The sequence below is a fragment of the Giraffa tippelskirchi genome, chromosome 1, assembly GCF_054371585.1.
Source record: "Giraffa tippelskirchi isolate mGirTip1 chromosome 1, T2T-mGirTip1v1.2.pri, whole genome shotgun sequence".
Classification (NCBI taxonomy): Eukaryota; Metazoa; Chordata; class Mammalia; order Artiodactyla; family Giraffidae; genus Giraffa; species Giraffa tippelskirchi.
Genome location: NC_137275.1, coordinates 11,709,506 through 11,735,613, shown reverse-complemented (window position 1 = coordinate 11,735,613; position 26,108 = coordinate 11,709,506). Strand labels below are relative to the sequence as shown.

The 26,108-nt window shown below is 47.6% G+C and overlaps 1 protein-coding gene across 4 annotated transcripts in view; it reads right to left on the bottom strand.

The window, feature by feature from the left end:
* Positions 1 to 16,611, bottom strand: part of SLC2A9 (solute carrier family 2 member 9) — a 203,679-nt gene extending 187,068 nt beyond the window's left edge. For all 4 annotated transcript variants that reach the window (XR_014053398.1, XM_081489056.1, XM_081489147.1 and 1 more), the window contains exons 1-2: positions 16,252 to 16,611; positions 12,218 to 12,316 (exon numbers count right to left, since the gene is read on the bottom strand). Coding sequence is in view for 3 of the 4 variants with exons in the window: in XM_081489056.1 (XP_081345182.1) it covers positions 12,218 to 12,316; positions 16,252 to 16,314 (162 nt within the window). In the remaining variant the exon portion in view is untranslated. The remainder of the gene's footprint in view (positions 1 to 12,217; positions 12,317 to 16,251) is intronic.
* Between the last annotated feature and the right edge of the window lie 9,497 nt (positions 16,612 to 26,108).

Below are 26,108 nucleotides of genomic sequence, written 5' to 3'. Positions count from 1 at the left end.
AGAAACTAAAAGGATGCTGTTTGGGAGGAAATGTTCTCTTTTCCTTTCCAAGCACTCAGGAGCCTGGTAGGGGAAGAGGCAGCTTTCACATCTCTTACTGCTAGGCACTGCTTTGGGAGTGTCTGCAGATGTTTCTGATTTCAATTTGGGGAAACTGGAGAACGGATGTGTCTGCAGAGGGCTGGAGAAGCCTGGCAGAGGTGCCCCCTGTGGAAACACGTCTCCGACAGTCCCGAAAAGCTGGTTTCAAAGCGACGCCTTTAGCAATTAAACACTTGTCTCTGGGTGTGAATTCAGCCAAAACCAAGATGAAAGGCAGGCCCAAAGCATATGTGAGAGCAGAAGCCAGGTGATGAGGCTTGTTAAGCTAACTCACTGCATGACTCATTCATTGGGCTGAAGATTCATGGAGTGTGTTGGCATGGACTGGCAGTGCCCAGTACAGGGCAGGTGCTGAGATGAGTGTGTGTGTCTTAAATTGACTTTCTGCTATGGGCCAGGCATCATACAATAATAAAAATAGGGAACCCATATATCACATTCTCCACGTGCCATGCACTAGTCTAAGAACTGGAAACACATGAACCCATCCCCTCGGGAACCCTCTGAGACTGGTCCTGTGTTCCGACTTGTCTCCTGGGCAGATGAACCTGAGATACAGTCATGGGGCTTTCCCAAGGTCCCATTATGGTCAGGACTCAAATCTAGGCAGCAGGACTCCAGAGCCCACATCTTAACCACGACTCTATCCCCGTTCTTAGTCTGGAAAACACAAGATGATCACATCAATACCCCTAGGTAGATGTGGAAAGACTGAACCGGGGGAGAGGTGAGGACGTGGCATCAACACTGGCTGACTGCTAAGTATGTATAGGTCTGTATACCCATTCCTTGGCTCACCTGGAGCCATTCTGTGATGTTTCATCAGAGCCAAAAACTTTGGAGTGAAGCGATGCATCTGAAAGCTGCTCTGAATCCACTGGTACTGCAGAGTCTGCCCAAGCTCACAGCATCTACCCTCTTCCTGTTCCTGCCTACACTGCCACATCACCTGCCTCAATCCCTTGAATCTGGGGGTGTGTAGTGGGAGGGGGGAGGGGTTCATAGGGCCATTTCTCACCAAAGATGTGTGAAGAGATGTTAAGAGTTCCTGGGCCTTCTCCTCACTCACTCCCTTTTCCTGCAGGCTGGACATTCACAGAGAACCTGGCAGAAGCCTCTGAATCTCTCAGGGATGGGGGAGCCACTCAGTAGAAGGAGCCTGGCCCCAGGGTGTCTTCATGGAGCAGAGCACCCCTGCTCACCTGCTTGGGTGGCGACAGGGCTGGGAAATTAACTCTCCTTCTGTTCAGCCACCAGGATTTAGGGGTTGCTTGTTACGGCAGCTGGTTTACTTGAATGCAATCAACCTGACCCCCAAGCTCAGGCCATGACAATGACCATGACATGAGGTTTTAAGAAAGAGGGTGCTCAGTTCAGTTCAGTCACTCAGTCCTGTCTGACTCTGCGACCCCATGGACTGCAGCATGCCAGCCTTCCCTGTCCATCATCAATTCCTGGAGCTTACTCAAACTCATGTCCATTGAGTCGGTGATGCCATCCAACCATCTCATCCTCTGTCGTCCCCTTCTCCTCCCACCTTCAATCTTTCCCAGCATCAGGGTCTTTCCTAGTGAGTCAGTTTGTCTCATCAGGTGGCCAAAGTATTGGAGTTTCAGCTTCTGCTTCAGTCCTTCCAACAAATATTCACTGATTTCCTTTAGAATTGACTGATTGGATCTCCTTGCAGTCCAAGGGACTCTCAAGAATCTTCTCCAACACCACAGTTTAAAAGCATCAATTCTTCAGCGTTCAGCTTTCTGTATAGTCCAACTCTCACATCCATACATGACTACTGGAAAAACCATAGCTTTGACTAGATGGATTTCTGTTGGCAAAGTAATGTCTCTGCTTTTTAATATGCTGTCTAGGTTGGTCATAGCTTTTTTTCCAAGGAGTAAGCATCTTTAAATTTCATGGCTGCAGTCACCATCTGCAGGGATTTTGGAGCCCCCCAAAATAAAGTTTCTCATTCTTTCCATTGTTTCCTCATCTATTTGCCATGACATAATGGGACCACATGCCAGGATCTTAGTTTTCTGAATGTTGAGTTGTAAGCCAGCTTTTTCACTCTCCTCTTTCACTTTCATGAAGAGGCTCTTTAGTTCTTCACTTTCTGCCATAAGGGTAGTGTCATCTGCATATCTGAGGTTATTGATATTTCTCCTGGCAATCTTGATTCCACCTTGTGCTTCATCCAGCCCAGGATTTCACATGATGTACCCTGCATATAAGTTTAATAAGCAGGGTGACAATATACAGCCTTGACGTACTCCTTTCCTGATTTGGAACCAGTCTGTTGTTCCATGTCCAGTTCTAACTGTTGCTTCTTGACCTGCACACAGATTTCTCAGGAGGTAGGTCAGGTGGTCTGGTATTCCCATCTCTTGAAGAATTTTCTTAAAATTCTTATTAAATAGTTTGTTGTGTTCCACACAGTCAAAGGCTTTGGCACAGTCAATAAAGCAGAAGTAGATGTTTTTCTGGAACTCTCTTGCTTTTTGGATGATCCAGTGGATGTTGGCAGTTTGATCTCTGGTTCCTCTGGCTTTTCTAAAACCAGCTTGAACATCTGGAAGTTCACAGTTCACATACTATTGAAGCCTGACTTAGAGAATTTTGAGCATTACTTTGCTAGCCTGTGAGATGAGTGCAATTGTGAGGTAGTTTGAGCATTCTTTGGCATTGCCTTTCTTTGGGATTGGAATGAAAACTGACCTTTTCCAGTCCTGTGGCCACTGCTGAGTTTTCCAAATTTGCTGGCATATTGAGTGCAGCACTTTCACAGCATCATCTTCTGGGATTTGAAACAGCTCAGTTGGAATTCCATCACCTCCACTAGCTTTGTTCGAAGTGATGCTTTCTAAGGCCCACTTGACTTCACATTCCAGGATGTCTGGCTCTAGGTGAGTGATCACACCATCGTGGTTATCTCAGTCATGAAGATCATTTTTGTATAGGTCTTCTGTGTATTCTTGCCACCTCTTCTTAATAATTTTGTTCTGACAAAATGTGGTCCACTGGAGAAGGGAATGGCAAACCACTTCAGTATTCTTGCCTTGAGAATCCCACGAACAGTATGAAGAAAGAAAGAGGGAAGATTTAGGCAAAATCATGAAGGTGGCTAGGTGTAGCAATATGCGCCTTTGACTAGAGATTTCCTATTATGTTTTGGGGACCTCATAAGACTCTATTTGAAAGAAGTAATCTGCAATAAAATGTAGTTTTAAGGTTGTCATGTTAGCTAATCTCTAGGCTCATCTCACACGCTAGTAAAGTAATGCTCAAAATTCTCCAAACCAGGCTTCAGCAATACATGAACCGTGAACTTCCAGATGTTCAAGCTGGTTTTAGAAAAGGCAGAGGAACCAGAGATCAAATTGCCAACATCCGCTGGATCATCAAAAAAGCAAGAGAGTTCCAGAGAAACATCTATTTCTGCTTTATTGACTATGCCAAAGCCTTTGACAGTGTGGATCACAATAAACTGTGGAAAATCCTTCAAGAGATGGGAATACCAGACCATCCGACCTGTCTCTTGGGAAACCTGTATGCAGGTCAGGAAGCAACAGTTAGAACTGGACATGGAACAACAGACTGGTTCCAAATAGGAAAAGGAGTACGTCAAGGCTGTATATTGTCACCCTGCTTATTTACCTTATATGCAGAGTACATCATGAGAAATGCTGGGCTGGAAGAAGCACAAGCTGGAATCAAGATTGCTGGGAGAAATATCAATAACTTCAGATATGCAGATGACACCATCCTTATGGCAGAAAGTGAAGAGGAACTAAAAAGCCTCTTGATGAACATGAAAGAGGAGAGTGAAAAAGTTGGCTTAAAGCTCAACATTCAGAAAACTAAGATCATGGCATCTGGTCCCATCACTTCATGGCAAATAGATGGGGAAACAGTGGAAACAATGTCAGACTTTATTTTTTGGGGCTCCAAAATCACTGCTGATGGTGATTGCAGCCATGAAATTAAAAGACACTTACTCCTTGGAAGGAATGTTACGACCAACCTATAGCATATTTAAAAGTAGAGACATTACTTTGCCAACAAAGGTCCGTCTAGTCAGGGCTATGGTTTTTCCAGTGGTCATGTACGGATGTGAGAGTTGGACGGTGAAGAAAGCTGAGCGCCGAAGAATTGATGCTTTTGAACTGTGGTGTTGGAGAAGACTCTTGAGAGTCCCTTGGACTGCAAGGAGATCCAACCAGTCCATCCTAAAGGAGATCAGTCCTGGGTGTTCATTGGAAGGACTGATGTTGAAGCTGAAACTCCAACACTTTGGCCACCTTGTGTGAAGAGTTGACTCATTGGAAAAGACCCTAATGCTGGGAAGGATTGGGGGCAGGAGGAGAAGGGGACGACAGAGCATCGAGATGGCTGGATGGCATAACTGACTCGATGGACATGGGTTTGGGTAAACTCCAGGAGTTGGTCATGGACAGGGAGGCCTGGTGTGCTGCGATTCATGGAGTTGCATAGAGCTGGACACGACTGAGTGGCTGAACTGAGGCTCATTTCAGGCCATCTCATTCATGGAGTCTACCTTTTACTTTTCCATTGGGCCTACTTTCGAGAAACTCATTCTTGTGTCTTTTATCTGGACATTGTTCCCTGGTGGCTCAGACAGTAAAGAACCTGCTTGCCCATGCAGGAGACATAAGAGATCCCTGGGTTGGGAAGACCCCTGAGGAAGGAAATGGCAACCCACTTCAGTATTCTTGCCTAGAGAATCCCATGGACAGAGGAGCCTGGTGGGCTAAGGTGCATGGGGTCCCAAAGAGTTGGACACGTCTGAGTGACTAACGCTTTTTTGCTTTTCTACTTCCTCCTACCAGGGGCCCAGGTTCCCACCCTATCTTCTAGAGACAAGTTCTACAGTCCCTGCCTTTGAGGAGCTCGAGATCTATTGTGGACATAAGAGCCAAATAAACACACACTTACAACATGGAGTGGAAAGACCTGCAGTATCAGGAAGCTGAGAAGGGCTACAGCCACTCAGCCAGGTCGCTCAGATCAGGGACACAAGAAGAACGAACGAGGGGGCTGGGGTTAGATGACTATAGATGGCAGTTCTCAAAGGTGGAGAAGCTGATGGCATAGGTGATGACATAGAGACATTGTAAATGAGTCAGTGGAGTGCGAAGGTGGCGCGGCAGCTGGGGACAGATTGGAGAACTAGGCAGACGTGGTCAGAAGTTGACTGCCAGCCCCAGGGGTCCACGCTTCATCCTGTGGGTGCTGAAGAGCAGTTGAAGGATTTGAACTTGGAACTGAGATCCTCACTTGTATTTCAGAACATTCACTGTAGGCGTGGTGTGAGACTCAGAAAGTTTAGCCTGGAGGCAGCTGGACCACTCAGGAGGCTCCTGAACTATTAGGAGATGATGAGTCTAATAGAAACAGTTTATGAACTCACCGAGGAATATTTATATCATGACTAGCACTGACTAGAGCCCAAACCGCAAAGAAATAAATAGAGGTCACAGGGTTAAAGGAACAGAGACTCAACGAAGGGCTGAGAAGTCATGGGTTCAGACTCACTTGTACTGTTCTGTCCTCTGTGACCTCCAGCGAGTGGCTCTGTCTCTGAGGGCCAGGTTCTCAGTGGTTAAAGGCCCTGGAAACCATTTCATCCAGCTCTCAGCTTGGCCGCTTTTCTGCTGGGTGATCTTGAGCAAGTCACTCAACTTCTCTGTGTCTTTGGCCCCTCATCTATGAAATCATTTTCCTCCCGAAAGACTTACCATGAGGGTTTAATGTGAAGATGAACATAAATAAAGTGAAGATGAACATAAAGGACAGTGCTGGATCCACAAGAATTACAAAATCGAAAAAAAAAACAAAACAAACAGAAGCTGGGGTGACTGGCGGGGGGGGGGGTGTTGACATCATTGTTTCTGCCTTGTGAAAGAAGGGTTCTAGACTTGTACTTCTCAGGTCTAGGAAGCCATGAATAATTTAGCACTATCTCGCCAGCCAGCAACACAGGGGCCAAGCTTTGGCGACTAATTGAACTGTGCAATGCACAGCAGCAGGGACTGCCATAGAACACCACCAAAGGATGACAGGAAATTGCCAGACAATGGGAGGCAAATTACCTTGTAGACTGTTTTCCGATATTAATGTTCCTGCCTGATTCATAGAGGTTGTCATGAATCCATGTCAAATTTTTCTCAGGAGGGCTATAACAATACTCATACATAGAACCCTTGTGTGGGTGGGCCAGAGTACACACACCATTGCATCACAGAGCAAGTCATGCTAGTTAACTTCTTAGGGATTTGCAGAAACAGTCCCACACTACTGAACACGCCGGCAGCGGGAGGAAAATAGCACAGAAGTGTTTACAAACCAGGCTCTTCGAAGGGAGGGCCACGCAAGACAAAATTATGTCAGCTCAGCGGCGCCACCTAGTGTCCCCTTAAACAGCAGAACTAAGACAGGGCGTTGCAGCTGCTGCTGCTAAGTCGCTTCAGTCGTCTCCGACTCTGTGTGACGCCATAGATGGCAGCCCACCAAGCTCGTCTGTCCCTGGGATTCTCCAGGCAAGAATACTGGAGTGGGTTGCCATTTCCTTCTCCAGGGGATCTTCCCAACCCAGGGATTGAACTCTCATTTCCTGTGTCTCCTGCATTGGCAGGTGGGTATTTTCTGCCACCTGTGCAGAAAAAGTGACCATGTCTGGCTTGAGACTTCTAATCTCTCAAATGCCTGCTTGCTAGGTGAGTCCTGGGCTGGTTTTGGGGAACTTGGACTTGGGGAGGGAACACACCATTCCCAGAAGTGAGAAGAAGGGCTCCTAGGACTTAAAGTGTGCCAACACTGTGGTTTGTGCTTCTTTTCTGGGAGTCAGAAATTGTTTACATGTCTCAAGGAGGTGACTCTGTGACTGACCCCTGATAAAGCCCTGAATCCTGAGTCTCTGATGAGCTTCCCTGAAGGAAGACTGCTCACAGAGGTATCATAGCTTGCTGCTGGGGAAATTAAGGGCATCCGGCCTGCCTCCATGGGAGACAACCCTGGTCTCCTCTGCACTTCACCCCAGGCACCTTTCCCCTTGGTCTATTTCACTCTGCATCCTTTTGCTGTAATAAAGCAATCATGAATAAGCCTCGTGGTGAGTCTTATGGGCCCTTCTAGCAAATGATGAAGACTAGGGTAGCCTTGGGGACCCCAACCCACCTCCCAGGTCCTTAGGAAAGCGTCCTGCTCCCTCTTGACTTAATATTCAGTTTGCAGCTCTGTGGTGTCTTCTTTTCTTCCTACTGCGTGATTCTCCTGGAGGAGTCTGGGCAACTGAGGAGTGAGGGAGAGATCTCTGTACTTCTAGACATCTGAGAATATTTCGCCCACTCAGCCAGCTTTCAGAATGAACACAGCGCAATGAAAGAGGACACAGTAATTGCAAGCGATCATTGAAGAGGAAGGCTTCCAGAGTTTTCTGGGTTCCTCCCTCAGCTACCTTTGTAATGAGGAAGGTGGCCCAACCCTTGGGTTTAATTATATAGAGCACGAAGAAAGAAAGTTTCATTTTCTATGTGGCCCAAGGCAGGAGCTGAGAGAAGAGTATGTGCTTCCAAATATCCCTCTTACTAAAAAAAAAAATGATCTGGAGTCTCTCTGCTGCTGGAACATTCTTTTGAGAGATTGCATAGCTGTGTTTAGCGCTTCCCTGGTGGCTCAGATGGTAAAGAATCTGCCTGCAATGCAGGAGACCCAGGTTTGATCCCTGGGCCAGGAAGATCCCCTAAAGAAGGGAATGGCTACCCACTCCAGTATTCTTGCCTGGGAAATTGCATGGACAGAGGAGCTGGCAAGCTACAGTTCTTGGGGTCGCAAGGAGTCCAGCACAAATGAGTGACTAACACACACACACACACACACACACACACACAGCTGTGTTTGCAGGAGGATAGTGCATTTACACAGACCTTCACTCAGATAACATTTCCTGCTCCTCTCTGTATGCCCTCTGGTTGGCTGGAGTGAAAAGGGTGAGTTCTTTCATTATTGTTCAAATTGCTTATGGCTGCTGAAAATCAGTCTTGAAGCAGCAGGGGATCTCAAAGGACATCCTGATTCAACCCAAGGGCAGGGGGATAGTTCTGAGCACCAATTACAGAATAACTTATTCGTAGAACAACCGGGTTTGAAGGCATAACAATCCTGCAGGAAGGATTGGGTGGGGATGAGTGGTCCCTAGCATGATGTCTAGAGTTAGTGCTCAATAAATCTCAGTGTTTTTCTCCTGCGGGACAGAAAGAGAATGTTTCAGTTTTATCTGCCTGGCTTTGTTCACACCAGTCATGCCATCCAATCTCCTCCATCCTGACTTCCTGCCTTGCTGGGCTGGCTGTCACTGGGTTTCCTCTGTCTGGTCACAGCAGCCAGGGCGCCCACCCCTCAAAGCAGAGCTGCTCTGAGCTAGGAATATGGTCCTTTCCCCATTAGGCTCAACAAAGGCACTTTCCCCCAGAGGAGCTTTACGAAATGGAAAGATTCTGACTCAAAGAGGCAGGCATCTGAGCTCCCATAATCTGGGGACCCCAGAAGTAGGCAGGACTGGCACCCACAGTTTGGAATATTCAGACATCAATACCCCCAGCCTGGAAAGGCCCCCTCCTCCTTTCAGCCAGCAGCTCTGCCGGCCCTGATTAAAAGCAAACAATGACTCAGATATCCCAGTTTAAACAGTGCGGCAGCATCTTGTACTAGAGAAAAATTGAGAACAATCTAAGAGGCCTACATTGGGAAGGTGGAACAGCCATGGGAGGCAGCAATACACAGCTGTTAGCAATCCTGGCGATGGGGAATACTCAGTAACATGGAAAAAATGCTTACAAAATAAATATTGAGCTCCCAAAGAGGATATAAAGTGCATATGTGGCTGATCTCTGGGGAAATAAGAAAAGGGAGATTTAGACAAAGCCTTAAAAGTGGCCTCTGGGTGGGGCTGAGGTTGTGACTCCCCATTGGCTGAGTGGCCTTGAGTCAGTTACCCCATGTCTCCCCCCTCCCCACCACCCGCAAGGCTCCCTGTTTTGTAAAATGAGATTACTGTCACAATATCTAGGGCTTCCCAGGTGACACTAGTGGTAAAGAACCCGTCTGCCAAAGCAGGAGACATAAGAGATGCGGGTTTGATCCTTGGGTCTGGAAGATCCCCTGGAGGAGGGCATGGCAACCCACTCCAGTATTCTTGCCTGGAGAATCCCATGCACAGAGGAGTCTGGCAGGCTACAGCCCATGGGGTTGCAAAGTGTCGGACACGAATGAAGCAACTTAGCACGCATGCACGCATGTCACAATATCTGCCATGCGGGTTGATATCCAAATGAGAAATTCAGTTCCTGCTTCACAGAAGGGGAATCATAGCAGTAGTTTTATGGTTGAATTATTAAAGTTGTGCTGTTTGTTTTTGCTAATGGCAGCCTGTTTTGCTTGCATAACTAGTGAGACAGGATGAGGCAAAAGGAAAAGAGGAAAAAGGAGAAAGCAAGAGATTCCCAAATCAGAGGAAATTCTGGTCCACGATGAAATTAATCAGATGCCTAACTCATCAAAATAATGGCCAGCTGTTTCTGAAATAATAAGATGCGCTGGTTTCTTCTGTAATCTTAGCCTTTTCCCACCAAGAGGTGGAACCCCACTCCCTCCTGCCCCCACTGGTCCTGATCCACCTGGATGTCTGTAACAAGCTCTACACTCATCAGCCCTCCTATTTAATCATTTTCTTTGTTAAAGACCTCGGACCACACAGAGGCATCCCACGATGTGCCCTGCTTTTCTGAGAGCATAGGGGCTTCCAGAACAGTGGAGCCCGGGGTGGGATTAATGGAAAGGACCACAACTCGCTTCTGCCTCTCTGTCTGCTGGCTCATTCGCATCTTTGCCTGGGCCTGCATCTAACATCTGCCGCTAATTGGGATGGCTCTGCTCTTGGAGAGAGAGGTGATGATTTTACTCCTTATCACCGCGTGTTGACCTGCCCTTAGGGAAAGACTGGGGAGAGGAAAATGATAAACTACACCATTGCTGCTGGGAAATGTATGATGAGTCAAATTAATTGTTCTGCTGAAGCCCTGGGCTTAAATACTGACAGTAGGGTGGGGCAGGGGGGTGAGCTTCTGTATCCCCTCCCAAGAAAAGAACAAATGTCACCAACTCAGAAATCATTGGAAAGGTGACTCATTCATTATAAAAGTCAGACCACTCACTGTTATTTTTGTGGAGGCTGGCGTTGTTTCAACTAAATCCTAGTTTATGTGGCTTGGCAGTAGGGGCAATAAATTAGACCCCCTTGGCAAACCAAAGTTCTCATTTATTTTTTCTTTCTCATTCTCTCATTTAACAAACTTTCTTTTCAGTATTTTTATGTTTAGAATATACTTTTGTATGATATCCATTGTATACATAAAATATGCAAGCATGCATGCTCAGTTGTGTCCGACTCTTTGTGACCTCATGGACTGTAACCTGCCACACTCCTCTGTCCAAGGGATTCTCCACGCAAGAATACTGGAGTGGGGTGCCATTTCCTCCTCTAGGGTATCTTCCCAACCCAGATATCGAACCTGTGTCTACTGCATTGATAGCCAGATTCTTTACCACAGCCAAATAAATAAACAAATTGTGTGCCTAGTCATGTCAGACTCTTTGCAGCCCCATGGACTGTAGCCTTCCAGGAGCCTCTATCCATGGAATTTTCCAGGCAAGAATACTGGAGTGGGTAGCCATTTCTTTCTCCAGGGGACCTTCCAGACCCAGGGGTAGAACCTGAGTCTCCTGCATCTCCTGCATTGGCAGGTGGATTCTTTACCACTCCATCACCTGGGAAGCCCAGGTAAATAAAAGAGTACAAATTCCCAATGCTCTTAAAGACAAATATGGGCAAATCAGACCCCATCTCAGGATGACATCACAATGACAAAATCAAAGCCATTGATTGCTGCCAGTGTTCGGAGAAGCCACTAGTCCTCCTGGTTTTTCAAACCATTTTTAGTATCAGAATCAATTTTTCAAATGAACTGACAGAACCCCAAACATAAAAGGGTTAACAGAGTGAAAAAATGGTGCTTTTCTGCACAGATGGAGGCTGGATCCCCGAGGCATGTCTGCAAAGTCAGGGCTCCTGGGATCCCTTTGAGAGTCACTGATTTGGCCTTCCCCTGTGTTTTGCACACAGCATGCTAGGCCCCCAAACAAGGAGAAGCCTTACAAACACCCAGCAAAGTCCATAGCGTGCACTCTATCTGTCTCTTTAGCTCATGCCCTTACACTTGCCAAAATACATCCTGGGCTCCAACCATATCAGACCTGCATTTCTGCAAATGTTTCATATCTCAGGCTTCTGTGCCTTTGCTCCACAGTCAAGTTGCAGCTCTGATATCACCTCCTCCAGGAAGTCTTCCTGTCCCACCACCCTTGACCCATCCATTTTACCCCAGGGATGGGGGTTGGTCAAGTAGAAGCCGGCACCTCCAGGAATAGACAGAACCTAAACCTAACAGCCTAGGTGGGTGCAAACCAAACTTTCATGTGCAAACCAGCAGAGTGGTGTTAGGAGGGCCTGGGGAACCGCACCTAATGACCTGATTTCAGAAAAAAACAACAGCCAGCGATGCATCTTAAACCAACAGATACCCAAGTGACCTCTAGCTGTGATTAAAAGGCATAAACACAGACAAGAAAAAGAAAAAAAAAACAGATCAGGGAAATGTTTCTATGCCTAAGATCCGTCCATGAGCCTCAGATTCCGTGTTCCTTGCCCCGGAATAAGACTCTTAGGATCTGGACCCTGGGACCTCCCCTGACCCCTCTCCTTTTCCTACACTTTTCCAGGACCCTCCAGGAGCAAGGAACTGACCCACGCAGTGCCATCATCCACTGTTCCTGTATCTCCCACCTCCCCCTCGAGCGCGGGGGCTGCTCTCACTCTCTCTGTCCCTTCCCTCATCCCAGTGTCCAGCCGGAGTCTGGCACAGAACCGGCCCGCAAAGGTTTGCAGAAGCGGGTACCATCCAAGCCTCGGTGGTAACACCCGGTTTTCCTCGTGGCTGCAGCGCCCTCTGGCGGGCTCCTTTCGCGGCCGGGGGGCACTCACCGGAGTCGGGGCGTTCACCACCGAGAGGTTGTACCCGTAGAGGAAGGAGGAGCCGAAGGCGCCCACGAGAGAAGCCACGATCAACGAGCAGGACCAGTCCTGGGAAAGGAGAGCAAAGCACGTCAGAGCTGGCGCTCGGGGGCACAGCCAGGGGCCCGCAGGACGCAGGTGGGCTGTCCTCTTCCCCGGAGAGGATTCTCAGGGTAAGGATGCCAGCCGTCCAGGAGGGGCTCCCGTTCAGGTCCGGTCCAGGGGGGCGTGGCCAGTCCAGGGAGCTCAGTTTGCCGTCTGTCTTCCCTCCACCCTCAGCCGCACGACTGCCCCCTTTCTCGGGCTGCAAGATATCTGTGCAATGCAGACCTAACGTCCTTCGCAGGTGCTGTTAACAGCTACAACCCTGTGATTTTAGCAGAATCTGGCCAGTCTCTGACTCATCTCCAAGGTAAAAAGCAAAGCCAGGCTAAGCTGCCAGCAGCAGCAGCTGGGTTCTCGCTAAAAGCTACGGGCCAGACATCTGTTCTCAGCCCTTTCTGGGAATTCTCCCACAGACTCCTTGGATCAGTACGTATTAATGTTGATTTTACGGGTGAGGATACAGAGGCATGGAGTGAAGGAAAGTTACTTGGCTCAAAAAAGCCTGGAGTTAAAACTCTCCTCTGGATCCTCCCCACCATTCTATGCAAAACAAAGAACTCTCTCACCCGGAAAAAAAAAAATTTACATTAAGGTTGATTCTGCCTGGGGCTGATCCTGGAAGACTTCCTGGAAGAGGTGATTCCAGAGCTGACTCTTACAGGATGAGTAAGCCAGGGGAATAATGCAGGCAGAAAAGGACCTGGCCTGAGAGGGCAGAGCCAGTCCTGCAGACATGGATGCCCTGGGGTGTGGGGAGAAGCAAAATAATTGAGTGAGTTGGGGCCTAAAGTGTGGGAGGGGCAGCATGGCTGCTTCACTGTGCAGAGAGGAACCTGCTCTGCCATCCTGTGGGGAGTCTTATTCATCATCTCATTTCCTCCTCCACCCACTCCTTGACTCAGGCCTTTCCATGTATCCACCCTGGTCTCCTCATCTTTAACAGGGGGGATCTCCCTGATCTTGCTAAAACTCACATTGGGTCAGTGACCTGCCTTTGTCATTTAAGATTGTTCCATGTCCTCCATGATGTTAGAAAACACTAAAGGCCCAAGCACCCAGGCGGGGTGCAGACTGGAGGTGGGGTGGCGGGTGAGGGGTGGTGTGGAGGGAGTGGAGGGTGGGGACAGCCTTCCAGCAGCTGCCCTGACCCTGTGCTGCAGGAGGGGCTCTCCCAGGAACCTGACTGGACACCTCTCAGTGGAACAGAAGAAACTTGCAGGAAGTCACTTCTCCCTTTTGTTGTGCAGCCTGGAGGCTGTGCTTAGCCTGAAGAGTTCCTCTTATTGGTGGAACTGACTGTCTGTCAGTCGTCCCCCACAGCCCTCCCACAAACCAGCCCAGAGGTGAGCAGTGACCTCCTACACCTGAGAAGGGAGCCCAACTGTCCTGGCTCAAGTTCCAGGCTGGGCTCGCCTATTTAGAAAGCCTGGCCTTGGGGTTAACTGTACTTTCTTCCTTCAGACACATGGGGGACCGTGGATTCCCAGGGGGCACCCCAGAGCATCTGAAGGTGAGAAAACAGAGAGCTCCATTCTTTTGAAAGCCTCAATGAACGTGATGAGAGCTGCTCTCTCTGCTTGCCCCAGCTCAGCGGGTTAACCCCCAGACAGTGGTGCCCGAAGGACTACCTGGCTTTGGGTCTCAGCCCCACTTCTGACAACCTGTGAGCTCTTGGGCAAGTTTCTTGGCCTCTCTGGCACGGTGTCCTCATCTGTCAAATGGGCCTGATGATGGTGCCACCACCTCTTAGACTTGCTAAGATTTGAGGAGTTTGTGCATGCTGCTGCTGCTAAGTCACTTCAGTCGTGTCCAACTTTGTGCGACCCCATAGATGGCAGCCCACCAGGCTCCGCCATCCCTGGGATTCTCCAGGCAGGAACACTGGAGTGGGTTGCCATTGCCTTCTCCAATGCATGAAAGTGAAAAGTGAAAGTGAAGTCGCTCAGTCGTGTCCAACTCTTAGCGACCCCATGGACCACAGCCCACCAGGCTCCTCCATCCATGGGATTTTCCAGGCAAGAGTACTGGAGTGGGGTGCCATTGCCTTCTCCGGGAGTTTGTGCATGGAGAACACTAAAAACCCTGGAACCTAAAACAGCGCCCAGTCTACAGCAGGCACACAATGAATATTCCTCATTGTTCTTCACATCCCCCTGTCCCCCAATGAGCTATTTCTTGACCCAGTGCTCTTGTTCTTATCCTTTTCTCAGCAAAGAACACGGTGAGTACTCCCTGTAGAAAGATCCCCCCGGGGTCCCCCTGCCCCCAACCTCATGTCAGTGTTCACAGCAGCAAAGAAAAGGGCCAGGGCCAGTGGGGTGCAGCTGGACCATTGCTAAGACCAGTTTCCCCGCTTGAGTGCCACACCTCTGTGATGAGCACCATCTGGTGAGGCTCTGTGAACCAGATGACAGCTAACCGGGGCTCCCCGTTAACCATCTCCCAAGACACATCTACACGGCTCTGCCCGCCCACCAGGCTCAGGAGGAGCTGCTAGGCTGACGTCATAGGGAAGAACAGAAGTTCAGGGAGAACCTGGATTCGCCCATCTCCAAATCTGACGCCAGCCCCCCAGCCACGTGGTTTGTGGCCCATGCTCTCAGGCACGTCCTAAGGCAATTCACTCTATCAAGGAGGTGGCCGGGGCTTCCCTAGTGGCTCAGACAGTAAAGCATCCACCTGCGATTCAGGAGACCTGAGTTCGATCAATCCCTGGGTCAGGAAGATCCTCTGGAGAAGGAAATGTCTACCCTCTCCAGGATTCTTACCTGGAGGGTTCCAAGGACAGAGGAGCCTTGGCAGGCTATAGTCCATGGGGTCTCAAAGAGTCAGACATGACTGAAGTGACTTAGCACGCACACACGCAATAGAGTTGTAACTCGAATCCCTAGCACAAAAGAAGTGGGAAACTATACAGCTTTTCTGGAGTTTGAAAATATGTCTCTAGAGCTGGTGTTGGACAGGGAAGCCCGGCGTGCTGCGGTCTGTGGGGTGGCAAAGAGTCGGACACGACTGAGAGGCTGAACTGAACTGAGACCTCACAGTGTGTGTATGTCAATCCCAATCTCCCAGTTCATCCCACCACCTCTTCTCCCCTTGGTATCCACACGTTTGTCCTCTACATCTGTGTCTCTCTTAGAAAAGAATATTTTTAAAACTGTGTCTCTGTGCATAACTGAATCACTTTGCTGTAGAGCAAAAATTAGCACAACATCGTGAATCAACGATACTTCAATTTTTACAAAACAATTTTTTAAAAGAAGGATGTGTGGAGCAGGCAATGGCACCCCACTCCAGTACTCTTGCCTGGAAACCCCATGGACGGAGGAGCCTGGCAGGCTGCAGTCCATGGGGTCACTAAGGGTCTGACACGACTGAGCGACTTCACTTTCACTTTTCACTTTCATGCATTGGAGAAGGAAATGGCAACCCACTCCAGTGTTCTTGCCTGGAGAATCCCAGGGACAGAGGAGCCTGCTGGGCTGCCGTCTATGGGGGTCGCACAGAGTCGGACACGACTGACGCGACTTAGCAGCAGCAGCAGCAGCTTGACATCTACAGTGGTGCAGTAAAAAGCAAGGGAGTTTGTCTCTCTACTGCATTGTACACTGGCTGCCTTCACCTGATCTTTCCGTGTGAAAATAAACTCCTTCCTTGTGAAAAAAATACGTGAATAAAAATAAATAAATAAAAGAAGGATGTGGTCATAACCCAGCATTCCTGGGTATGCTGGGCCTGTCCTGATACTCATACACTCCTCCACGCACATGCCATTTACCAGTGCCCCTAACTTTGCTCATCCTTCAGTGCTTAGCGCCCTCGCCACCTCCCCCCAGGAGGGACCACCTCGGGGTCACCTGGACACTCCTACAGGGAGACATAAGGGAACCAGGACTGACCAGTTTGTTTTTCTCCAAGTAGCTTCCTTTGTTATCTGCTGAGTCCTTTTCCCTGAGCTCCATGGTTCGTTGTCAGCTTTTGGACTGGGCTTTTTTTGTTCCTGAAAAGGAGAAAAAAGGAAGAAGTGGTTATACAGACGCTGGCTGTCACAGATGAGGAACCCAGGAGAGGAGGCCCTGGTGAGGAAGCCAGGGTGGGGGGCCCAGCTCCCCCAGAGCCCTGGGTGCCTCTGTTCCTCTCTGGCCTGTTTCTCCATTTATGAGATGGGTGGGGTGGACCACTTCTGTGTTTTCCCACCCCTGCCACGTCGCTGATTAAGTACTGGCCCCTCCCCAGGACATCCTCATTCCTAAGGTTCCTCTTACAATGGGGCGTGTTTTGGAAACCCTAGACTTTCCGTCCTCAAGATGTGAAAATGAAAGTAGCATAAATTCAAACGAAGTGCAATATCGCCTGTCAAATTGAAACAATTACCAAACATTTAGCACAATTGTAGGAGCTTCCCAGGTGGTGCTAGAGGTAAAGAACCCGCCTTCCAGTGCAGGAAGCATAAGAGAAGCAGTTCAGTCCCTGGGTCAGGAAGATCCCCTGGAGGAGGGCACAGCAAACTGCTCCAGTATTCTTGCCTGGAGAATCCCATGGACAGAGGAGCCTGGCAGGCTACAGTCCATGGGGTCACAAAGAGTCAGACACGACTGAAGTGACTTAGCACACACACCCGCAGCACAACTGTAACCCGAATCCCGAGCACAAAAGAACTGGAAAACTCTACAGCTTTTCTGGAGTTTGAAAATATGTTTCTAGAGCTGTAAAAGTATTTCAGTCCTTTGGCCCAATGACTCCATTTATAGTTAGCCTAAAGCAGTAATTAAAATGTACAAAGATTTAAGCCTGAGATGATCATTGCAACATTTTTCATGGTAGAAAAATGGTCTTCACAATAGGACAAAATATCTAAGAGGAAAGTTTAAATTTTGGTACATTCATGTGCTGGAAGCTTATGTTAAAGAATACCTAATATCATTGGGAAATGTTGATAATACAGTCTTTTTGACAAGATGAGGAAGATATATAAAGAAAGATACACTAGTCAACATTAAAAATAAGTGTACTTGTTTTTCAGTCACTAAGTCATGTCTGATACTTTATGACTCTATGGACTGTAGCCCATCAAGCTCCTCTGTGAATGGGTTGCCATTTGCTTCTCCAGGGCATCTTCCCAATCCAGGGATCAAACCCATGTCTTGGGCATTGGCAGGTGGATCCTTTAAGTTCAGTTCAGATCAGTTGCTCAGTTGCATCAGACTCTTTGTGACCCCATGGACTGCAGCACGCCAGGCCTCCCTGTCCATCACCAACTCACGGATCCTACTCAAACTCATGTCCGTCGAGTCAGTGATGCCATCCAACCATCTCATCCTCTGTCATCCCCTTCTCCTCCCGCCTTCAATCTTTCCCAGCATCAGGGTCTTTTCTATAGACTCAGTTCTTCACATCCAATGGCCCAAGTATTGGAGTTTCAGCTTTAGCATCAGTCCTTCTGATGAATATTCAGGATTGATTTCCTTTAGGATGGACTGGTTGGATCTCCTTGCAGTCCAGTGGACTCTCAAGAGTCTTCTCCAACACCACAGTTCAAAAGCATCAGTTCTTTGGTGCTCAGCTTTCTTTATAGTCCACCTCTCACATCCATACATGACTACTGGAAAAACCATAGCTTTGACTAGACAGACCTTTGCTGGCAAAGTAATGTCTCTGCTTTTTAATATGCTGTCTAGATTGGTCATAACTTTTCTTCCAAGGAGCAAGCATCTTTTAATTTCATGTCTGCAGTCACCATCTGCAGTGATTTTGGAGCCCAAAGAAATAGTTTATTACTGTTTCCGCATCTATTTGCCATGAAATGATGGGACTGGATTCCGTGATCTTAGTTTTCTGAATGTTGAGTTGTAAGCCAACTTTTTCACTCTCCTCTTTCACTTTCATCAAGAGGCTCTTTAATTCTTCACTTTCTGCCGTAAGGGTAGTGTCATCTGCATATCTGAGGTTATTGATATTTCTCCCGGCAATCTTGATTCCAGCTTGTGCTTCTTCCAGCCCAGCGTTTCTCATGATGTTCTCTGCATATAAATTAAATAAGCAAGGTGACTATATGTAGCCTTGACGTTCTCCTTTCCCAATTTGGAACCAGGCTGTTGTTCCATGTCCAGTTCTAACTGTTGCTTCCTGACCTGCATACAGATTTCTCAAGAGGCAGGTCAGGTGGTCTGGTATTCCTATCTCTTAAGAATTTTCCACAGTTTGTTGTGATCCACACAGTCAAAGGCTTTGGCATTATCAATAAAGCAGAAATAGATTTTTTTCTGCAACTCTCTTGCTTTTTCGATGATCCAACGGATGTTGGTAATGTGGATCCTTTACTGTACTTAAACTACACCCTTGTGTTTTTAAATTTAAAATTAAATGTAAAACAAAAATGTTTACACATTAAATTATTTATTAAACTTAATGAACAATAAGTATTCATTAAGCTCCTAGCATCTAGGGGTTCCTTGGTGGCTCAGATAGTTAAGAATGTACCTGCAATGCAGGGAACCCACGTTCAATCCCTGGATTGGGAAGACCCCTTGGAGAAGGGAAATGGCAATCCACTCCAGTATTCTTGCTTGAAGAATTCCATGGGCAGAGGAGCCTGGTCGGCTACAAAGAGTACGACATGACTGAGCGACTAACACTTGAACACTAAGTATCTAGGTTACGGGAATGAAATCTTGAGCAAAGCAGACCTCACCCTGCCCTAATGGAGCTTACATTCTGGGAGAAGAGACAGTTTAGGAGGAGCATATGGACTTCTCAATGGGCGTATGCAAGGTAAGAGGCCTGGCCCAGCAGGGACGGACCACAGCAGGTGATAGGCTGCAGAGATTATCGAGTGACTCATGACATAATTCTGTGCAGAGAAAGCAGACTTCCTACAAGCAGCATAAAGTAACAGCAATTACCACTCGGCTGTGATATCTCAGCCGATGTTTATCTGATTTGCTTTCCTACGTTTTCTAATTTTCTGCACTAAAACAAACAGAAACCAATCACTTCTACAATTGGAAAAGCAAGCTTTTAGAATGTCTTCAAATGAAAGAGAAAACCATTTTTTTGAAGAATGAAGCCCTTAGGGTGTCAAGGAGCCAAGAAGACTAAAAACTACAGTTCTGGAAGAATAAGCAGTTCTTACTCATTAATGGGCTCTGAGTTTGAAGTAATGTGAGCTGCCTGACAATGTCGACTGGAGGCCCTCCACCGTGGGACCCAGCTGTGTCTGACCAGCACACACCCAGGGACATGCCGCCCACTGGACCTCCACGTTCAGGTCCCTCTTGCTATCTCTTAGGCTGGACCCTGGGCTGGACTGCCTCCCCTCTTGTCTTTGTCTCACCTTCCAGGCTCACCTATCCTGCTGTCTGTTCCTTCTGGAAAGTCTGAGTCACTTCGTCCTGTGCCTCCCCGAGCTTGTTCCATTAGCCTTGCAGGAGCCAGACGGTACTGAACTGCTGACGGTTCCTTCATCTGCATCCCCACCCGTGACTTCGACCTCTTCCTGAGGGTTCATTTTATGTGTCAGCTCGGCAAAGCCACAACTTCTAGTTGTGTGGTTAGACACTCAGAGAGCAGGCAAGCTGTTGCTGGTAGTTTTTAGGTATGACTCACGTTTAACAGGGCTTCCCTGGGGGCTCAGCGGTAAAGAATCTGTCTGCAAAGCAGGAGACTCAGGAGATGAATCCCTGGGTCGGGAAGATCCCCTGGAGGAGGGCATGGCAACCCACTCCAGTATACTTGCCTGGAGAGTCCTATGGACAGAGAAGGCTGGTGGGCTATAGCCCGTGGGGTCGCAAAGAGTCAGACATGACGGAAGCAACTGAGCACCCACGCACATTTACAATCAATTGAGTTTAAGTAGTAAAGCAAACGGGCCTCCATAATGTGGGTGAGCCTCAGCCAATGAGCTGAAGGCCTTAAGACTAGGGCGCCCCGTAGGAGAAGAAATTCTGCATTAAGATGACAACATAGAAATTCTGCCTGAGTTTCCAGCCTTCAGACCAAGGTTGCAACAACAATTCCTGCCAGAATTTCTAGCCTGTGGACTTGCCATATGGGTCTGAGGCTTGCCAGCCCCATGATCATGTGAGTTAGTTCCTTAAAAGCTCTCTGTCTTTTTCTGTCAATATCTACCTATCTATCTAGATATACATCCTCTTGGCTCTGTCTCTCCGGAGAACCCTGCCTGACACACTCCTTACACTCTGGGGCCACAGCTGGCCCATCTCTGTGCCCACAGAGTCTGATAGTGCCGGGCTTTAGCCAGGGGAGCCCTCTGGGGTGGTGTGGGTGGGGTGGAAGAGAGGAGTCAGAATGGGGTCAGCCTAGAAAGGGTGGGTTGGGGTGGGAAGTTAGAGGAAGGGTCAAGAGGAGGGGGACATATGTATACCTATGGCTGATACATGTTGATGTATGTCAGAAGTCAACACAAGATTGTGAAGCAATTATCCTCCAGTTAAAAATAAATATGTTTTTAAAAAAGAATGGTATCGGGTGAGATGGGAGGGGACCAAAGAAGCCAGAGTGACAATGTCCATGGCCACCACCTGTCAAGTTCCAGGGGCTGAACTTCCCTTCTAGTTTATGTGAATGGCTGTCACCACATGGCTCCAAGGAGCTCCATTCACACAGGTGACACTGTCAATATCCCCCTGGAGTTATGCAAGGTGGTGGTCCTGCAGGTACCTAAGGATGAAGATGGTCTCCAAACACTCAGACAAGAGCCTGATTTGAAAAGGCATGAACAGAGTGGGAAGAGTAAGGATGTTAGCATCAGAAACCTGGGTGCCAACCCTGGTTTTGCCTCCGTGGCCCAGGGCAAGTTACTTAACCTCTGGGTCTGTTTCTCTATCCATCAATGGATGGTGGTTACCATTCTCTCATATGATTCTTAGCCTAGGCAGAATGTACATCAAAGGTCTGGGGCGATGCCTGGCAAATCCTTGGTGTCTAATTAATGGCAACCATCATTCACTGAGCTGGAGAAGACTCAAAGCAGCAGATTTGGGGATGGGAGGAAATAAAGAATTCTCTTTTGGAAGTGTGTGGCTGACATGCTTGTGTGACATCCAAGTGCAAATGTCACTTTGAAGGAGGAAACAGAAAAGGCTCTATCTTGAATGCAGTACTCCATCTTGGGCCGGACTGTGGACTTTGAGCTATATGCCCAGTATCTATGGAAACGACCACCTCGGAAGGAAGAGCCCCAGGCCTCTCCATCGCCTAAAAGAATACCCTAATTATCTGTGTAATCAAATACAATCATACATTCTATTATGCTTATTGGGGTATTACCACAAGCTATTGATAATTGTCCACTGTTAACTGCCTAGGCTTAAGGCGTATGAACCACTGGTTAACTTTAACTGTATCTTTCTTTTTCCTTTGTTCAGACTAGTTTCAGGGAATTTGGGGAGGTGGGTTTAGGCACGTACGCTTAGGGTATATAAGGTTTTCACAAAAAACTAGTCGGGGTCCTTGGCTAAGAGGAGACTCTTCCTTGGGCCCGCCGGTGTAATAAACTGCACTCCACTATCTGCATTGTCCTTCTGAGTGAGTTTGTTTCCCGGAACTCGTAGCTAAAACAATTTAGGCACTTGGAAATAAGAGCAATGCTCAAGAAGTGGTCTGGACTGGAGATATGTTAACGACAATTAACATCATGGGATTAGGTAACTCACCGAAGAGAGTGTAGAAAAAGCTTCCTAAGGAACTTCAACCAGAAAAGAACAGGTGGGGGACGAAAAATGGCAAAGGAAACTGACTCAGAGAAAACAGGGAGAGTGAACTTTGGCAGGAGAACTTTAAGAGGATGTGAGTGGTCAGCTGTTTGAATATGGCTCAGGGGTCATGGAAGAGGAACTAATAGTGTCCATGGCTTATGGCCACGTGGAGGCCATTGGGAAGTGTGAGTGGCCGTGATAGGGACAGAGTACAGGGACAAAGTAGGTGATTAAATAGTTAATCCCACTAGGGGATTGCGTGTAGGAACAATATGGGAGACCTCTGTAAGTTAATAATCACTCAAGAAAGTAGGTTTGCTTAACCACAAACCCAAGCAGGCTTGCTTAGCAACAAACCCACGCAGCAGAAGTATGAGACATGCCCCCAAACAAAAACAATGGTAGCATGAGACCCACATCCTGTCTGGTGAGCTCAGTAAGTTAATTGACCCCTAAGACGTGGTCCAATACCAAAGAAAGGCAATGCCAAAGAATGCTCAAACTACCACACAATTGCACTCATCTCACATGCTACTAAAGTAATGCTCAAATTTCTCCAAGCCAGGCTTCAGCAATACATGAACCATGAACTTCCAGATGTTCAAGCTGGTTTTAGAAAAGGCAGAGGAACCAGAGATCAAATTGCCAACATCCGCTGGATCATCCAAAAAGCAAGAGAGTTCCAGAAGGACATCTATTTCTGCTTTATTGACTATGCCAAAGCCTTTGACTGTGTGGATCACAATAAACTGTGGAAAATTCTGAAAGAGATGGGAATACCAGACCATCTGACCTGTCTCTTGAGAAACCTGTATGCAGGTCAGGAAGCAACAGTTAGAACTGGACATGGAACAACAGACTGGTTCCAAATAGGAAAAGGAGAATGTCAAGGCTGTATATTGTCACCCTGCTTATTTAACTTATATGCAGAGTACATCATGAGAAACGCTGGGCTAGAAGAAACATAAGCTGGAATCAAGATTGCTGGGAGAAATATCAATAACCTCAGATATGCAGATGACAGCACCCTTATGGCAGAGAGTGAAGAAGAACTAAAGAGCCTCTTGATGAAAGTAAAAGAGGAGCGTGAAAAAGTTGGCTTAAAGCTCAACATTCAGAAAACTAAGATCATGGCATCTGGTCCCATCACTTCATGGCAAATAGATGGTGAAACAGTAGAAACAGTGTCAGACTTTATATTTTGGGGCTCCAAAATCACTGCTGGTGATTGCAGCTATGAAATTAAAAGACGCTTACTCCTTGGAAGGAAGGTTATGACCAACCTAGATAGCATATTTAAAAGCAGAGACATTACTTTGCCAATAATTGTCCGCCTAGGCAAGGCTATGGTTTTTCCAGTGGTCATGTATGGATGTGAGAGTTGGACGGTGAAGAAAGCTGAGCGCTGAAGAATTGATGCTTTTGAACTGTGGTGTTGGAGAAGACTCTTGAGACTCCCTTGGACTGCAAGGAGATCCAATCAATCCATCCTAAAGGAGATCAGTCCTGGGTGTTCATTGGAAGGACTAGTGTTGAAGGTGAAACTCCAATACTTTGGCCACCTCATGCGAAGAGTTGACTCATTAGAAAAGACCCTAATGCTTGGTAGGATTGGGGGCAGGAGGAGAAGGGAACGACAGAGGATGAGATGGTTGGATGGCATCACTGACTCGATGGACATGAGTTTGGGTAAACTCCGGGAGTTGGTGATGGACAGGGAGGCCTGGCGTGCTGTGACTCATGGGGTTGCAAAGAGTCAGACACGACTGAGTAACTGAACTGAACTGAAGACATGGTCTCTGCACACATAAAAAACAATAATTTGTGGAAAGATGACATTTCAAAGTAAAGACTCTCATTGTACTGAGACTTGAAATAATTTTTTATAGTGTCATGACAGTCCTGGCTTAACCATGTAGGGGCAAGAAAACTCCCCTGCCCAACCTGGAGGAAAAGCTGATGATGAAAGCATGACATCTACTCAAGAATGAGGAAGAAAGTGATCTTTTCCCCTTCCACACTTTTCCTTTGATTATAAAACTGTAGCCTACTAAGTTCTCAGGGCACGGCACCCTCTTACCCACCCATGTGTAAGCCTCACAAGCATCTTATTCTAATACACCATTTCTTACCAATCACTTTGTCTTTCTCTGAATTCTTTCTACGCTGAGACAGAAAGGACCAGAGCTCTGCAGAGCCCCCTGAAATGCCACCAAATGGTTTTAGGAAGGGGGTAGGAAGAGCCTGGAGAAGGAAATGGCAACCCACCCAGTATCTTGTCTAGAGAATCTCGTGGACAGAGGAGTCTGGTGGGCTGCTGTCCATAGGGTCGCACAGAGTTGGACACAACTGAATCAACTTAGCATGCATGCATGCATTGGAGAAGGAAATGGCAACCCACTCCAGTATTCTTGCCTGGAGAATCCCAGGGATGGAGGAGCCTGGTGGGCTGCCATCTATGGGGTCGCACAGAGTTGGGCATGACTGAAGCAACTTAGCAGCAGCAGCAGCAGCAGCAGGCAGAGCCTGGATGCCCTGGGAGAAGACCAATCTTCCCAGAATGTTGGCCATTTGGAGAAGCAGAGAAGGCGGCTGGCAGTAGGTGTGGAATCAGAGAACAGATTATGGGTAAAGCATGGGCAGGATGCAGGTTTGGAAGTGGGGGCGGGGGGGGGGGGACTTCTGTGCAGTGGTATCCGTATTCTCAGTGACCAAGACCAAGCAACCAACTGAAGGGACAGGAAGATTTGCGAAGCTGAGAAATTGCCACCGGGAACCTCTGGGGCACAGCCTTCAAATAGCTAATTCATGTTGATGTTTGGCAGAAATCAATACAATACTGTGGGGCTCCCCTGATATCGCAGTTGGTAAAGAATCTGCCTGCAATGCAGGAGACCCCGGTTCAATTCCTGGGTCAGAAAGATCCACTAGAGAAGGGCTAGGCTACCCACTCCAGTATTCTTGGGCTTCCTTTGTGGCTCAGCTGGTAAAGAATCTGCCTGAAATGCGGGAGACCTGGGTTTGATCCCCGGGTTGGGAAGATCTCCTGGAGAAGGGAAAGGCTACCCACTCCAGTATTCTGGCCTAGAGAATTCCATGGATTGTATAGTCCATGGGGTCGCAAAGACATGACTGAGCGACTTTCACTTCATTTCACAATACAATACTGTAAAGCAATTATCCTTTAATTTAAAACAAATTGAAATAAAAGGAAGAGGAAAACTTGGCAGAAAGTGCAACCACACACAGACTCACCAAGGAATTCTTTATATACAAATAATAATGATGAAAATAATGGTTAGTTTCAGTTCAGTTCAGTTGCTCAGTCGTGTCCAACTCTTTGCAACCCCATGAACCGCAGCATGCCAGGCCTCTCTGTCCATCACCAACTCCCAGAGTCCACCCAAACTCATGTCCATTGAGTCGGTGATGCCATCTAACCAAGTTCGTTTCAGTTCAGTTCAGTTCAGTTCAGTCGCTCATTTGTGTCCAACTCTTTGCGACCCTATGAACCGCAGCACGCCAGGCCTCCCAGTCCATCACCAACTCCTGGAGTCCACCCAAACTCATGTCCATCGGGTCGATGATGCCATCCAACCATCTCATCCTCTGTCATCCCCTTCTCCTCCTGCCCCCAATCCTTCCCAACATTAGGGTCTTTTCCAATGAGTCAACTCTTCGCATGAGGTGGCCAAAGTATTGGAGTTTCAGCTTCAACATCAGTCCTTCCAATGAACGCCCAGGACTGATCTCCTTTAGAATGGACTGGTTGGATCTCCTTGCAGTCCAAGGGAGTCTCAAGAGTCTTCTCCAACACCACAGTTCAAAAGCATCAATTCTTTGGCACTCAGCTTTCTTCACCGTCCAACTCTCATATCCATACATGACTACTGGAAAAACCATAGCCTGACTAGACGGACCTTTGTTGGCAAAGTAACGTCTCTGTTTTTAAATATGCTATCTAGATTGGTCATAACCTACCTTCCAAGGAGTAAGCGTCTTTTAATTTCATTGCAATCACCATCAGCAGTGATTTTGGA